Consider the following 17,564-nt stretch of genomic DNA (forward strand, 5'->3'; position numbering starts at 1 on the left):
AGCCCCCGCTCAGTGCGTCCTCGGGAGCTTTGCTTCCGCGCTCGGCTACAGAGCCCGGATGTCTGGGCTGATGGATGCGAAGCAGAGGTGTCCGTGATGATGGAGAGAATTAGGAAAACTAGAAAGCATTCCGGCTTTGAACACACACCCCCTCCCCCTCCCCCTCCCACCCCCGTCGTGGCGACGAGTCTCCGTCCCCCCGTCTGACCGTCTCTGCGTTCGTCTCGCCCTCAATCCGCGTAGAGGATGAAGCCGGAGAAGGTGCTGTACTTGTTGTTGTTGCCGCCGTGCGCTTTCCCCCCGTCCAGCTTGATGTAGACCTCGTCGCCGGCGTCCAGGTGGAGGATGACGCTGTTGGAGGCGTAGTCGTAGTTCTGGTCGGCGTCCTGGGCGATGGCGCTGGCCCGGACCTGCCAGGCGGACACGGAGGGGGAATGAATGGATGAATGGTTGCCAGTCACACCACACACACTGGTCTATGTCACTCTACATTCCAGTGTTTGAAGCTTAAACACTTCGGGCTACTTCTGAACCAAGTGCGTGAGAAGTTCGTCCAACATTGCCAGGACTTTTAGGCGGAAAAGGAGGAAAAAGGACATAATTTCATGTTATGCATACACTGCAACCATTTCCTCCAAAGACCGGGAAGCCGTGTGACCTCTTCACCTGAACACTGTGCAGACCTTTCCGATGCAACAGAATAAGCTAGACGTTTGCAGATTATGGCAGAATTGACAGTTCAAGGTGTCCCATAAAGATTTCAGGGTATCCAGATTTTTGTTAATGCATGACACGAGGCTCACGAAGAACGAAGATCACGAAGATTTTGGAAAAATAGACATCAAATGGATTTTAACACATCCTACATATCAAATTGGACATGAAAAATGGAATAACATTTTGGTTTTTTTTGTTTGTTTTTTTTTGCACAAACATGTCTCTTATTTTCCTCACACTTTTATCAATGTAATCTGTTATTTTTTTCTTTGTAAGTAATGGTTTTGCCTGATTGGTGGTGATTTTCTGCTTCCTATTTGTACCTGACTCAACTAACATCACTCCAACCTTCACTGCACCTGCTTGCTGAAATTTCTGTCCTGCAATCTTTAACTATTGTTCACTCTGAAATGGCTTCGCTTATCATTCTGTTGCTAGTTTGCAGTTGAATACAGTATGTTTTTATTTTTATATGCATGTTAAAAATGTTATTCTTTCAATAGCTGGATAAAATATGAAAGCAAAATGAGCGATCAGAGGCCATTTTAGAAGGGCGGTACCACGTGGCATCTCTCGGCCAATCATTTTGCTCGTCACACAGTGACAATCGAGAACCGGAAGTGAAGACAAATCGTGGATTTTTGTGGTAATTTTGGTGATAAAAGACGGTTTTAACCAAAATTAGACTGTAATCAGTTTAGAGATCTCAATATAGATGTTGTGGACGACTTTGAGCAAGCCGCCTGTGAAATTTTCAGCCATCTTTCATGAAAATTGACCGTCCAAAAGCCAGCGGAAGGCTCGATCCGATCAGGCTGGTGTCATGGCGGTGGCACTGACACACACCCGATACATCTGCTTCATTTCCACATATGAACGAGGCCTGTATCCAAAACATCTCAGACTGTCTGGATGTGTCTTTTTCCTGCCAACATTGTGCAAAAGCAGATCCGATCTGTGCCACACCAGAGAAAAATGAGAATTGTGTCACATCACACTGACGGTGTGAAAGCAGCCGTGAGGTCTGTGGGCTGAAACCGACCCGAGAAACCTGGTCCGCCACGCAAGGTGCACAAATGTCAAAGAAAACATCGATTTCTGAACAAATTTCTGAATAGTCGTGGACACAGCAGTGAGACCCGAGCTGAGATATCAGTGATGCTGACATGGAAGATAATAAACTCAAAGCCGTGCTCTCAGGGTGAGGTTGTAAAAACACGCATTTTACACCAGAAGCTATCATCAGAATTGGCTTTACGTTGACATGGAAATCATTTTCAGTTGTAATTGTTTGTTTTTGTGAAGATTTTTCATCATATATGCTCTGAACCACAACAAAGAAACTCTAATTCAAAGGTTATTTTTGGGTCAAACCCGCTCCAGATGAAACTGGGCTGAACTGAACCGAACTGTCTCTGACACCCTTGACTTAGAGAGTGATTGAGTTTGTGAGTTGTGACTGTGAATCATTGTATCTTTCACTGCTAAACATCATTGATAATTTACACCGACAGACACTGCATTGTAACAGCAATACAGTCCAGATTCCCTCAGCACTCCTTCAACCAGTAAAATCATTTGAATATCCAAGTAAGAATGTGCATTGAACATAAATATATTTATCTTTACATTGTTATTTTGTGTTTTTACAATACGCTCCAACTCACCATAGATGTCAGTCTATACATGGACAACAGTATGACTGTAAAGATACTCAAAACTAATTATTCAGCCTCTTAATCTTCAATAAATAAATACTGAAAAAAACAACAAGACACAGTGAAATTGTAGCAAACCTTACTGTCAACTTTTAACTTCATTTAGCAGCATTTACCTTAAACTTTTCTGAAGTCATTAGAAATCTGTGAGTCAGTGAACAAACTGAACACACAGAGAAACATGGAAACACTATGTCTGCTGAAACATGTTCTTAATTTCAAAGATGATAAATTATTTGAAACAACAGTGGCGCACATGACGACTGCAACTCTGCATTGATGAAAAAGTTCCAGCACCAAATGTGTGTGTGTGTGTGTGTGTGTGTGTGTGTGTGTGTGTGTGTGGGGGGGGGGGGGGGTCAGTGAAACTTCCTTCCTCCTGTCAGGCAGATTTATGGCTTCAATCGAGCCTGTGGTCCTTCACAGAGGACCCAACACTCAACCTCGGAACCAGGGGTCCACAAAGTCTCAGAAACATCAGCATCGCTTCACACTCGGAGGGTTTTTCACTGGGGAGCAAATTTACAGAGGAAAAATAAAATAAAATAGCATCAAGGATGCCTGCAGGAATATTTGATAACACAGTGAGGAGTGACGACAGTCATGAGCTGGCCCGATAAAAAATAGAAGAGGAAGGTTTTTTATTTCTGTTTGTCTCTGACTGGCTGTGTATTTTGTGTGTGTGTGTGTGTGTCTGTGTGTGTGTGTGTGAGTCGCACTAGTCTGACTGCAGGAGCATTGCAGTTTCTAAATCACCTCCATGCATCCATCCTCTACACCGTTTCATCCAACCTAAGGTCACTGGGGGCTGAAGCTGATCCCAGCGGACTGTGAAGGCAGGGTGCAGCCTGGACACTCCATCACACAGCCAAACACACACACACACACACACACACACACACAGACACACACACACACGTTTGAGGATTATATGAGGGAACTGGGTTTGACTGCTGTGAGAAAACGCTCATATGACACAGGGAAAGACTGTAAAGTCCAAACAGGAAGGCGTCTTCCTGAGGTCCCGTTTACAGTGTTTTTCCAGTGAAAATGCTCAACTCTGTTGTGTTTTTGGGTGTCCGTTTACACGACAACGGTGCTCGAAGTTGCTGAAAATGGTTCCCAAAGTGGAACTGTTTGAAAATGCTCCGACTGTGTCGCCATGAAAACGACCAAAAACGCAACTTTCTGAGACGGCAGAGAAGCAGCTCCTGCACATGCGCACCAGTAAACTGTTCTTCTGCACGACTGGATGGACAATAACAACAATGGCGTCCTCCAGAGTGTCATGACCGCCAGTCCAGGTTCTTCAGAGTTTCATAGGTAACAGTCACCTTTAATGGTAATCCAACTGTGGAGTCTGTCCTTATGAATGTCCGTGTACTTCCTTTACAAATCTTTTCCGAGTAAACCTAAAACTTTTCTGAAATGTCGTGTAAAGCAGACCTTAAATCACCTGATGATTACCTCCACCTCACAAGAGCCTCCTCGTTCTGATCCGTAAACACAGAGTTTATCTTCCCTCAGTTCCGCCTGCAAGGATTTGCTCAGTGTCACCCATTATTCTCGGCTCTTTTTGAAATTTCCACACAATTGACGGGATGAAAAGAGTACTCAACAAATTCAAGAGCGCACGCCTACGCCGCCAGTGACTATTTTCTTAAACTCATCAAGCAGGAGCGGAGGAATCGATTGCATTCCTGTGTGTCAGATAGACTCTGCTTCCTCCTCAAACCCACGGCAGCGGCTTCACCCGCAGTGGAGCCGACATGCTGCGGTTCAGCCGAGGATGCTGCTGCTGCTGCGTGTCTCTGGCTAATGTAGCCTCCAGCCAGGCGCTTCAGTCAGGGAGGAGGAGGAGGAGGAGGAGCGCGCTGCGCCGCCCTCCTAAACTCCGTCTTTAAAGTCACTAATTCCTCGCTCCCCCTCCTCCACATTTGCTTCACTTTCAGCGCGTTGCTCCGCCGCCTCTGGAGACGAGATGTTATGCAATCTTTTTAACATGTGGTGGGATCTGTATGCGCATACCTTTCAAATATAGAACTCAAGCTTAGAATTATTTATTTTATGAGGAGAAAACACAGTCATTGTCCAGATCTCCATGTTTCTTTTACATCCCTGAACCACAGAAATATCTCCAAGAAGGCAATAAACCTGGCAGTGTCAGATCACTGCTAGTGAGTAATGAGTTTAGAGGTAAATATGTCTCTAATTGTTACTATGAACTAACAACTTTGACCAAAAGTGGATTAATAAACATGATTAGACTTGGCACACCCTCGAGATGCTTCGTTATTACACAGTTTACTCCAAGATGCCTTTTAATTCTAATATATTCATAGAATCTCTCCTCTGTGAGAGATAGAGGATTCAGTTATAAAAAGAACAATAATATCTCTTTAAAGCTAAAAAAAAATTTAAAAATCAAACTGTGAGGGGCTTCTCACAGGTGACTAAACATGCTTTATAAAGTCTAACATTAAATTTGATGAATAATAGTAATAATCTCTGAGATTCTGTACAATAAAGCCTCTCCTTTGTATAAAATCAAACTACTAAAAAATAACGTCTGTCTTTTCAGGTGTGACAAATGATTCCATGAAAGCTTATGATAAACACAAAAACCGCCACAAGAGGCTCCAGCCCAGCCAGACCACTCAGCAAACCGGAAAAGCTTCAGAATGTAGAAAAGCATGCAGAATGCCGCAGCAGCTAACGGGGAAGTTTTCACTGCAATTCAGTTTCGTGAAAATATGGACATTTTCATCTCGTACAAAAACAACATAACTTAAGTTTGAGTTCACCTTTCTGGCTGAATGTGGCCTCTCGACTACACCAGGTCTGACACTCCAGCCTCATAATGTCACACGCCACAAAGCTCCTCATTATTCTATGCAGCCAGTTAGAATAAATACATGTTTAATAGCTTCTCGCCAAACAGCGAAAAGTGGATGTTTTCAGGAATTTGTAACCCCCACCGACCTGGAGAGTTTACCGAGCAGAACAGGATCCCAATCATAACGTCTTCAGTTCAGGTTCGAACATTTCCCATGAAGCAGTCGCAGAAAACTTTCCTGTTTCCACTTCAAATCATTGTCATGTAAAACTGGATGATTTAAACTACGTTACCACATGGATCAACATCTCAAATGTCGCGGCCTTTTAAAGCGTCCTAATAATTTGTGCTGAGTCTCTTTCTGGTCACACGCTCCACATTCACTCTGTTTTTGGTCTCCGCCGACTCCCGAGGGAAATAAGGCGCTCTGTCGCTGGTTAAACTCCCCCGTTTTGCTCACTAGCGACCTGCTGACTGTGCTGAGCCGGTCGTGTGAAAGGTTGTTTCAGTGGAAGTGCTGCTGGAAGCAGCGAGAGCAGAGACCAGGACGGTAAAAGTTTGGGCTGAAAGTCACTGTAATCCTCCATTAAGCAGACGGGAGCTGAGCTGCAGATTCAGGTGAAAACGCTCTGCGTCATCACCGCTCGCCACGTCTCTAATTGTTTGGAGACCGCCCCTGGAAACGTGGTGCGAAAATATCAGATATATCGGCCTTTTCAGTTCGATTCGAACCGAACCCACAAAGAACAAAAAAAAAAAAGTCACGTTTTTCCACTTACAGTAAGGAACTGAGCCTCGGCGCTATTAAATAGCTACTAACAAGGAGTCCTGCATCATTTGTAGAGTAAATTGAGTAGAATTGAGCAAGAAGATCATTATTTTCTCCAGAGATAGAAAAGAAGGAAGTGCTGTACATCCTTTAAAAGGGCCGGTGGTTAAATCAGCCTATTAGTCACTTTGTCCGGTCGGTGAGGTTGAATCCGAATCAATAGTTTGCGTTCATTTCGAGTGTTTTCTGGCGCCTCATTACGGGGTCTCCCAAGTCAAGCCTGGCTGTTGCCTCGGCGCTCGGAGTGGAGGGGTGGGGGGTGGGGGGGGGTGGGGGGGGGGGGGGGGGGGGGGGGGGGGGGGGGGGGGAATGTCGACAGGCGTCACGGAGGATTCACAATAATTAGCCGGCCGGTTTAAAGTGTCCACAGAACGGGCGTATTGACAAACGTGAGGCGAGGCCAGCGACTGACAGAGACCCCGGCTCACAGAGCAGCACTGCTACTTGTGTTTTAAAGATATATTATATACACAAATGTAGCTGGTTTTTCCATATAATGTCAGCTTTCTTGGAAAGTAGCTGCTGTTGCCAAAGCTAAACTCTTTCTTCGACTTTTTAACAGCCCGCATTTAGACACGTAAATGTGTGCAGAGGACGTGCAGAGGCGTACAAAGTCTTATTAAAATAGCGTATGCAAAGCTTTCATGGACTCGATATCCGGCGGTTCGATCCGCTCCCGCCCGAGAGCACGGAGGGAGCCGCGCACGTTCAGAAAATCGTTGGCTTTTCGAGCCGCGAGTGGTACGAGAGTTTCTACATTTCTGGTAGGAATCAGAAAGTGTTTGGAGGGTTTTAAGTGCTTCTCCCCCCCCCAGGTGTCACGGCGGCAGACAGACAGACGTTCACTCCGGGCCCGGCGGCGGGTCGCGGAATCAAACGCGGCGCCTTTCTTGAAGCGCTACTCTAAAAAGCATTTAAGTGATGAAGTGTCATATTTGTGGCACCGCATTCTGAACCTGGACAAATCATCCGGCGCGCCGCGGCACGCTGTTAACACATCCATCGTCTCTGCGCGGCGGCTCGCCGCAGGTCGAGCAGAAAACCCACCCAGATATAACGTCGTAGCGTTGCTCCTGATCCCAGCCGGCGAGAGAAAGCTTTCACATCTGCAAATGTTAAGAGAGGCTTCATCTGAACTTCATTTGGAGGGTTTCTGTGACAGATTAATGCAGGAGTCTGGATTTCTGTTGCAGAAACACCAGAACCTGCCGTCACCTCCGCTGGCGGCTGAACTGCACTGCATTCTGGAACCCGAACTGAAATCTCTCTGCGAGACAGCTAATGGTCTGTTTCAGCTCTTGCTTTGATTTGATGGGTCTGTTTTGCGGAGAAGCGTTTTGTAATTAAGATGAATTCTGTCTCCCACGGTGTGAATAAGTAATCAAAGAAAGAGGGATGAGCAGAACAGAGCGGGGCGGCCGGTTCACATGCTGGATATCAGCCACACACACACACAATGGTGTGGATTTCTTTCGAGGTCCATCAGAAGCTGGATGCTGTGAGTGTGTCTCGAAGAGGCCGCTGTACAAGGCGACGCTCTCAGCTCTGCATTAAATTATGCAGCAGAGAGGAGCGAGGCGGAGCGTTTTTACTCTAATAGCCTCATCGTCTCCAATTCAAACAAAAAAAATCACACAAATCACTAAAGGTGTGATCACTCAAGGAAGGTTTGATCATGTCAAACTTCCAATCGTGTGATTGATTTCCGGTTTATCTGTAATCAAGGGGGAAAAAAGACTCATCTTTTCAACAGAGGTCATTGAAAACAACCTGAAACATCGTAAATAAACGACACTGATCCAGATACGATCATCTGATAACAACAATGCAGCAGAGTCAGCTTCCTTATTGATATCATGGCAACATCTGCAACAAAGCCACAAACTGAGGATGAAAAAGATGCATGCTGAAGTAAACGGGCCAGATGTCTTCTTTTCTAAATGTCTTTTCTTTTCTAATTTCAAGATAATGTCCGTTTCACTCTGTATTTCAAGATATAGCTGCTTTCCATTGAGCTCTACAAGTTTGTGGAAATGGAATAAAGTGCATTTAAAAAGTATGACTTCACTGTTTTGAGGGGGACAAATTGGTAGAATGTGTTAAAGCTTCTCATGTTTCTTTAAAAAAAAAAAAGGTGATGGAAATCTGTCATCGATGCAGAGTAAAATAAAAAAAAACAAAAGAGTAAAGTTTGTTGAACTATTCTCCTGTTTTTCTTTTGACCGTTCCATTAAAAAACCAGCAAAGATATTTTTCAGAGATCATCAGAATATTTATATATTTGGGTGTTTTAGGGGATTTTTCTATATGGAATAAACTTAATTCCTGTTTTTAGCTCATTTTCATAGTCACTTTTGTACCATTGGAAGTAAACACATGAGAACCTCTGAGAATCGTCTCTGGATCTGTGTCACTGCTGAAATGGAGAGAATATTTTGCTACAGAGGCTTGACTGGATTCTCTCTCCACACAGAGGAAACACACTTCCAGCAGGACGCTCCGAGCTAAAGGCCAAAAAAAAAACCCAGGAATCCTGAAGAGAAACGAGACATTTAATGTTAATAACAGCCTTTGTGTGGCTTCATTGTGCCAGTTCGGCTCGGCTGTGAAAAAAATTTGGTCCCTGCACTAAAATGAGTTTGACACTCTTATTTTAAAGGAACTTTTCTTCATCCTGGTGACCTTCTTCATGCTGCGTGTCGGAGCAGGTGTGTGTGTTTTCTCCTCTCTTTAATTAGAGAGCGGGACAGACGTGGTCCATAGGAGGAACTTCTTTACTGTAAAGGCTAATCTGGATAATGAAATTCTGTGGAGAGGTTTTAAGATGCAGGAGAGATATATGGAATATTGTACTTTTTTTTTTTTTTTTCATTGTTTATCCTCCTGATTAAATCTTGCACTGCTCCAATATCGGTGTGCAAACAAATCCTCCTGTTCGAATCCGGCGACGCCGGCGTCCAGTGCATATTAATATGATGCGACGCGCCACGAGCGTGGAGAGTCAACACCGTCTTATTAGAGGGTGAAGCGCCTCGGGCTGCAGGGGAGGCAGGTGACGGCGGCTCCGGGGGGGGGGATTTGTCACCTGGGATTTTAATGAAACTTTATCAAAATATTTGCGGAGTGGGTCACACACACACGCAGAACCGGGCGACCTCCGGCAATGTCAGCCAAGTTATTCTCTTCATTTGGCCTTCAAGGAGACACATTTAAGGCTCCATCAAGTGCAACAAATACAGCTTCTGTTATTTTAAGAAAGGCGGAATGAACGAAACTTCCTTCAAAATCCTTCTAGTATTTTTGGTTTAGTTTCTTTGCTCTGATGGTTTTTGTAACAGGCCTCCCTCGTTTGCTCTCAGTGACGACCACGCATGAATAAAACCTGCATCCTGTTTCTGAAATAACGATCAGGGAGCTTCTGCTGAGGCCTCCTCCTCCTCCTCTGGAAGGCGGGCTGGAACAGACGCACAGCCGCAGACGGGCGGGACAAACAGCCGCCCGGCGGCGCGTGACCTTGACACGGGATACGCAGAGGAACTCTGACAAGACAAACAAAGCGCGGGGCCGAGAGCGGCGGCCGCGGCCATGGTAAATGAGGTGTCAGGCAATGCTGTCTTCCTCGTGGCTGCTCGTGCGTGTTTGCAGCCGTCACATCGCCGACATGATGGCTCTGATTGAATAAAATCGGGAGTGGAGACAGCCAATTCAAGGCTGCGCTCGGGCCTAATAGATAATGCATGACGGCTGCGGCGGAATGCGGGCGTGCCGAACTCCTCTCTGAACATGCGAACGTGACGAAAACGGACTTCACAGCGATCCTTTCACGTTAAATTGTCGTGTTTGTTGTTTCGTCCTGAACAGCGTTCATCAAAATTTCACGTTTTATCTGCCGCAGGAGGAGCCAGAAGCGCCTCGCTGGGAGAGTTATCTCACAAGACGCTTTGTCACTGTGACAAGGACGCGTCTGGCGGCTTCCCTGACAGGGATTTGTTGACTTGATGTTGAGCCTCCATTTTGGATCGACGAGTCTATTGGTCCTTTTTAAATCAAAGTGTGCTGCTGTCTAATTGTGTTTGAACATTCCAGCCGTGAACCGCATGCTTAATGGCAGCTTAGATGGCCTGCCATCAGTACTGAGCCTGATCCAACATTTCACTACACACACACACACACACACACCGTACCGTACTTCTCATATGCATTTTTCTGGAATTAATGAGACCGGGAAACTGCAACGGAGAGGAAATACAGAGTAAAGAAGCGCCATGTGCTGCAGGTTCATTTGTTGGAGGCACCTAAACATGATAAGAGGAATGAAATGGTAACAGGAGATTTGCCATCTGTCAGACAAGAGCAGAAAAAGGTCTCCCGAATTAATTTGGCCAGATGTTCACTTTATACCTGCTGGACCCGGTTTGCAGAGGGGAGTGACTTTCATGCAGAAATGCCTCCCATTGTTGATGAAACGGCTCACCGCCGCGCTGGAAGTGAGCGAGCGTCAGACGTAAGTTCATTAATTTATCATTTACAGGGAGCGTCCGGCAGCCAGATCCCGGAACCGCCATCCAGGAGGACAAAAGTGAGACGGCTCGTCCTGAAAGAGGCCCGTCAGAGGAAACAGGGCCGAAGAAAAGAGAGGCGTCAACTCTGACCCGCAGTCCAGCCACTCTTTTCTCTCTCCTGTCTGACTCATCAGGCTCAGTTAATTACTGCGATACACAGCACCGTCTGCCTGCAGCTGCAACGCCGAAAACACAATCACCGCTCACAGCCTTGTCTGGAGACACACGCTCCCTGCAAAATTTTTCAACCTTTCTTCACACACACACACACACACACACACACACTGGCTGCTTCTTCCAGTTTGCTCCGTAGTAAACCCCGAGGCGGTGAGACTCTCCTTTCTCTCGCTTTAAAAAAGGATCAAAACGAAGCAAAGTGCATTTCTGTACAAGTGTTACATGAGAGAGACACACTGGTCTGTCAGAGCCTGCTTTCGCCAATTCGTTCCCTCGTGATAGTTTACCCATAATCATTTTGAGGGGGGGCAGGAAGTGTTAAACACGCTGAGTTATGTAGCAGACTGTGAGTCATCTGAAGCCGCCGACTCGCCGCTCTCCCTGCGAAGAGGGAGAGGATAATTGTGGGTATCATTGAGGAGTGAATTCGGGGAGGGGGGGTGTCTAAATGTCAGGGGCACAGGGGAGAGACGGAGAGAGAGAGATGTTTGCATAAGAAGGCCAGGGGCACTTGTCTATCTCCCATACGGCCCTCATTATAATGAAGAATCCTTGTGAGTCAACGCCATAGCATCCTTGAGTCAGCCGGCCACAGGAGGCCGTCCGCAGCCTATTTTCCACCGTATGGTTTTTTGGTCTCCCGCTGCAGGGGAGACATTAGCTGTATTTCACAGGCTACTCAATCTGAAATGCCGGAGCGTCACGTTAAAAAACAAAAAAAAGAAGAAATGCTTCAAAAAAAGTAATGGAACGATTACAGACGACTGGTGGGCAGTTTGTGAACAAGTTCTGAAACTTCACCAATAACTGATAGATTTTCCTTTCCGCGCCTGCAGATGACAGCCCGGTGTCATCTTGACATTTCCAATCTGTGTGGTATTTCCTAACAACGCGGGCCAATCTTCATTTAATAGCCCTTGCACCTAATTAGGCCGGCTCTAATGTTCCACTCGGCGGAGTGTCAAATCCAATGTCCAATTACACAGCAGATCAAGGCCAAAGGTCCGCCTCCGCTACCTCTCAGGCTGATTATAGAAGAAGTGCCACGATGTACATCACATAGAAAGAAACAAGTCTGTCAGAAGAAGCGAAAGAGACACGCATACATGCACACACACGCGCGGATAGCGGATCAATACCGCAGGCGAGGAGGCTGAGGGACTGAGGGTGGCTCTCTCAAACCCCGCCTGTTTGTTTCAGACAGAGTCTCTCTGTTGCGCCCAGCAAACACACAGAGGCCTCTCAGTGCCGAAGTCGCACCGCGATGGAGAAGAGCAGGTCCGAACATTCCCAGAATGTTAAAATCAATCAAGTCTGCATTGTTCAAACCCTTTCACTCGAGGAGAAATGTTGACTTCTTTTAGACGACGCTGTTGTTTTTTTGCGTTCGTGGATTCAAAGAGAGCAGCGCGGCTCCAGATGGCTCGTCTCCCATGTTTAATGCTGAGATTGACACCAGATGTTAAACACAATGCGTGGGTTTCACCTGAGCTGAAGCCCCCCCCGCCCCCCGCGATGGGCCGAGGCAAACGCTCTGACAGGGAAACGACACGTGACTCGGCCTGTTCGAGCGACGCTCACACTTTAAGAGAGTCGCTCTTCCCACAGGTCGGGTGAGCATCTTCTCAGGGGCGGATGCGACTCTTCGACTCTCAATCCATCACTTGAGAGCAATGAAGAATATCGATGGCGTTGTGTGTTAGCAGGTCGATTCCCTGCTCCTGCCGTCCCAATCTGCTCTTTTTTCTTTAAGAAGAAGAAGAAGAAGAAGTTCTTCTTTTAAAGATAACAACTTCCTCCACCTTTTGGAAAAAGTGTGATTGTGGAGAACGTAGAGGAGAGATGGAGGGCAGCGCACAGTCGGGGTGGGTTGAGGCAGCGGGTTAGAGGGGGGGCAAGCATGCATGTGCATGTGCGTGTGTGTGTGAGTGTGAGTGAATGTGAGTGTGTGTGTGGAGGAGACTGCAGCGGTAATTGCGAGGGAAGAGCCATGTGCACGAAGGACGTTGAAGCTTATTAAAGGAGGAGACAGAGTGATTATTCACTATGGTCCTCTTGAGAGACTGACGCTGAAGTCATTGCTTTAATTAACTCTGAAACGGTTTTGCGGATTAATAACAATATTAAGAAGGGAACAGAGAGGAGAAGCGCAAACACATCCTGGTTCTGGTTCAAGCTTTTTAATTACAATTAAATAGACTCCGCGGCACAATGGCGCAATAACTATGTCTTTCCTGTGCTCTTTTCTTCCACTGTGTCCATTAAACTCGCGCATTGTCTCTGCCTCGTCACCGAGGAACCGTCACAGGCAGGTGGAAACAGCGACGATTCAACAGCCAGAGTTCTGGGATCGGTTGGAATATTTGGCACATGACTAAAAATAACAGGCCATGCACAATCCAAGATAAAAAAAAAAAAAAAAAGAGAAGTGGAAGTTGGAAAGCAGATAAAGTTCTGCAAATAGATTCCTTATTTGTTTATGAGGAAACTCTAGAAAAGTGTCAAAATGCCGGGGAGGTGGTTTAGATCCAGAGGAAACGGGGAGCAGCAGAGAACAAATAAAGTAAGCTGATCTTCAACACCCCCCTGGAGTGGGAGGAGCTCAGGCTGGAGCGAAGCAGCACTGCAAGGCCTGCACCAAAGCCAAAAGATGATAAAACACCAGCATTGTCTGCAATTCCCCGGCCTACCCCGTCCCAACTCGCAGCGTAGCTTCTCGCCGCCTTAATGAGCTGAGTAAAGCACCAGTGTGACTCCAGGAGTTTCAGCTTGACTCCAAACACTTCATCAGCGCTGCAGTATAAGTTGGCCCAACATTTATAACCATTCACAGTCATTTAGTCCAGCCGAGGCTCTGGGGCCTTCTCCATCAGCCCAGCACACAGCCTCATAAACACCGCGAGAGGATCGCGCATTTATGCAAAAAAGCTGTGTCCGGGACAGCGGAAGACGGAGAAAAAGAAGCAGTTACCACTTTATAAACATTACGCGGGTCTCTGGAGAGGCTCACGCTGCGTGCGTCTAACTTAAGCACTTCCACGCCCTCCTCTGGGGAGCACAATGGAGCAGGAACAGAAGGCGTTTTATAGGAACATATGTTCTTCTTCCCCTATTATATATCAATGCTTTTACGCCCACCCATAAACATTACTGTTGAGTGAGACATTATATATAGCCGGAGATTGCTGTGGCCCTCTCGGTTCTCGCTGGGCGTGAGCTTGATGAGGGTAAAGGAATTAACCTCCAGCTGCACCGGTGTGACGGCGAGTTCAAGCCGCAAAGCCAACAACAACAGCTATTTCACCTCCGCACATCGCGGTCAGTCGGGGTCTGGAAACCCTTTGTTCCTCAGAAAAACAGGTAGTGATCTATTGGTGGACTCTCCACTCATTAATCTTTATTGAAATGGAAATTCTACCCTTCATCACTAAGTCAGCACTTTCATAAACAGACTTCTCGGTGATTGTGCAACATATAAAATATAACCAGCAGTAGCCTGACTGACCATGTTGCTGTTGCTGTTGTTGTTGTTGTTGTTGTTGTTGCTGGTGGCTGTGACTCATAAACTTGGATGTAAAATTAACGACACACTTCAAGTGATTTGAGGTGAGTTTGGTGTCATATACTGTGAAAAACAAAAGCAGCAGAATTTATGGACTGAGGGTGAGACTGTGTAAATTCAGACGAGCTGGGAATGTCTGGGAAAGTGCTGCTGAGTTTGTGAAACCAGGCAGTGGCAGTGATTGTGGTGCAATTAACCAGGACTCTCAATGTTGCCATATTTAAAATAATAATAAAATGTTTTTTTTGTTTGTTTTTTTTAAGAAACTGGACTTGGATGTTCTTTTCATCCTGTCTCTCTCCAGTCATATTCCAGTCTGAGCAGACAGAGGGAATAATACAGACAGTGAGTGCAGCGTGTCATCCAGGAGGAAGCGTTTTGCGGAGCCACTTTGAAGATAAGAGATCTGAAGGCTGATCGGGTGTCTGAGCTGCAGCCACACATTAACCAACCTGAGAGGACCCTCCGGGGCGCGCGAGAAAATTACAGCTCTATTAATGTGATGCATCAAAGAATCCCAGAATAGATCACAAACACGTCCAGATGCTTTTCACACTTAAGCAGAATGAATGCAGGGCGATGGTAAACGTTAAGGTCCATACTGCGAGTGAAATTCTTAATATCTCTTAATAGCCGCTGTTCTCTCTGCGATGCGCGCAAATCTTAAAGTTATTGGAGTCATTATTACCGGAATGCAGAGAATAATGAATAAAAACGCGCTCCCCAGACCTGACAACGAGTCAACACGGTCACTTATCTTTTTTTTCTTTTCTTTTTTTTTTTTTAGCATTTATTCCTTTAGTTTATAAAACAACTGCAACTCCTTATAAATCCATTTCTCGCGTCTCCTCTGAAATATTCTAAACGCGCACTAGTAGTCCGGTTTAATTCCGCTCCGTTCAGGAAAAGAGACGGAGAAAGCAAAAAAGGCACGCCTGGTAGTTTTCCGAGCGAATCAGCGAAGAAAGATCGACTCTCAGCCGAACTGTGACCGTCCTCTGAACCGCGGGACGCGGTAATGTCAGGACAGCGCGCGGAGGCGCGGCGCGCGGCTTCCCGCCAGCCGACGCGCCTTCCTCTCCAGACGCGCTGTGCGCCGCAGCTGTGCGCTCTGCGCTCCCGACGGAAACGGCTGCTGCTTCCTCCCCGCAATGTCACTTTTTTTAATTCCTAAACTCAACAGAAAATCGCCCTTCCCGCGTGTCGCTGCGTGTTTTTTTTTGAAGCGCAGCAAGAAAAGCGGAGCTGAAATCCGAAAGAAACGACAGAAAAGGTAACAAAACTCGGGGAAAGTTGAAGAGAACCCACCTGGCCGTTCTTGCAGAGGTCTGCCCACATGCTGGTGCCGTCCCCTCCTCTCATCAGCACGTGGTAGATGAAGAAGTATGTGCCCGGTATGCTGCAGATGAATTTGCCCGAGATGCCGTCGTAGTTGTTGCCCAGGTTGGTCACCACGTCGTCGAACTTGAGGATCTCGTAGCCCTCGTGGGGGTTCTTCAGCCCCGCGTAGAAGGCCACCCGAGGCACCGTGTTGTAGGTGGCTGTGCTGATAGCTCCGTTACCCCCCAGACCCAAAATCCCAGTCCTCCCTTGGTCCCCTCTGTCGCCGGGCGGTCCGGCCGGCCCCGGCGGTCCGGGCTCCCCCGGCGGCCCGGGCGGCCCCGGCTTGCCCGGCCGGCCGGGCTTCCCCTGCGGGCCCTGCAGCAGCGTGGAGGGCGGCAGCACGTTGCTGTGGTCGCTCAGCGCCTCCGCCTCCGCCTGCAGCCCGGTGGAGCTGGTGCTGCTGGCCGGGGTGCCTTTGTTCAGGTAGGGGTCACACACCATGCGGCAGGTGCCCAGCATCTCGTAGTGGCTGGAGTCGGTCCCCACGGAGCTGACGAGCACAGGGATGAGCACCACCAGCACCAGGACCAGCATAACCCCCACGGCAGCCGCCACCAGGGTCTTCCTCCCGATGCTGAGTCGGGGAAGGGGCTGCGCTGCCAGCGTGGGTCTCCCGGGGGCGGAAATGGTGACTGCTTGGTGTGGGGAGCCCGTCACCGAGGAAAGGGACCCGGAGATCCCGAGGAGAGTTGCGAGAGGAGCGGTGAGCGAGTGAGGGCGAGACAGAGACCCACATACACTTTGCTACACCTCACTGCTCCACTCAGTCACACCAAAGTAGGCAAGCAGTCACTCGCACATACACACCAAAAAAAAAAAAAAAAAAAAAAAAGACTTAAGGAAACCCAAGCACACAAAGGGAGACATTCAGCGCATACTTACAAACACAATCTGACTTGTGAGAAGAAGCAAGAAGGATGCAGAGCCCAGAGGAATGGAGTGAGAAACAGAGAGAGAGAGAGAGAGGGAGAGGGAGGGAGGGAGGGAGAGAGAGAGAGAGAGATGGGAGTGGGTGAGAGTGAGAGATACAGAGCAGCCACTGGATCTGTGTGCATGCGTGTCTGTATGTGTGTGTATATGTGTGTATATGTGTGTGTGTGTGTGTGTGTGTGTGTGTGTATGTATGGTGAGTTTGTGGTGCTGGATTCTCAGACTTGGCTTTTTATACGGCCGTAGCAGCAGAGTCCCCTCGCTCCCTCCCTCGCTCCCTCCTCCCCCCTCTGCTCCCCCATCCAGCGAGAGGTTGGTGTGGTTACATCCCTCTCTCTCTCTCTCTCTCTCTCTCTCTCATCACACTGCATTTCTTTCGACCACTCTCCTGAACCGCCCCACCCAGTCCCCCTCTCCCAGCCCCTTCTCTTCGCGCTCTCCCCTCCTTTCCTCACTTCTGATGTTGTTTCTCACTCCCTTGCTTTCTCCTCTCTCTCATCAGCATCCAGCCTCTAAAAATAAAGATGGAGCTGTGGAAAGACAGTCTCTCTCTCCCTCTCTCGCTCTCTCTCTCTCCGTTTTTTTTTTTTTTCTTTTCCTGGAGGTGGGTTCTAAAGATTCATGCATATATGTGCACAGACACTAGACAACACTTAATTCTGCTGTGCCAGGAAACGCTAGCAGCTTCTTAGGGGAGAAAAAAAAAAGGTGCTAATTACAAAAGTTAATGCCAAGTACGAACTCAGGAGCCAACACACTGACTGTTGATACAAATGAAAACACACAACCTCGCATGGAAGGGAAAGCGTTTTGAAAACTTCTCCAAAATGATCTGGGCGACGCGTCACCT

At 47.4% G+C, this 17,564-nt stretch overlaps 1 protein-coding gene across 1 annotated transcript; it reads right to left on the reverse strand.

Moving 5' to 3' along the window:
- Nucleotides 1-221: 221 nt before the first annotated feature.
- On the reverse strand, nt 222-16,527 carry LOC115387413 (C1q-related factor-like). The gene is made up of 2 exons (XM_030090122.1): nt 15,710-16,527; nt 222-410 (listed from the first exon to the last, which is right to left on the reverse strand). The coding sequence occupies exons 1-2, from the start codon at nt 16,316-16,318 to the stop codon at nt 231-233; spliced, it is 789 nt and encodes a 262-aa protein (XP_029945982.1). The 5' UTR covers nt 16,319-16,527; the 3' UTR covers nt 222-230.
- Between the last annotated feature and the right edge of the window lie 1,037 nt (nt 16,528-17,564).

This window comes from Salarias fasciatus, chromosome 4 (genome assembly GCF_902148845.1).
Source record: "Salarias fasciatus chromosome 4, fSalaFa1.1, whole genome shotgun sequence".
NCBI lineage: Eukaryota > Metazoa > Chordata > Actinopteri > Blenniiformes > Blenniidae > Salarias > Salarias fasciatus.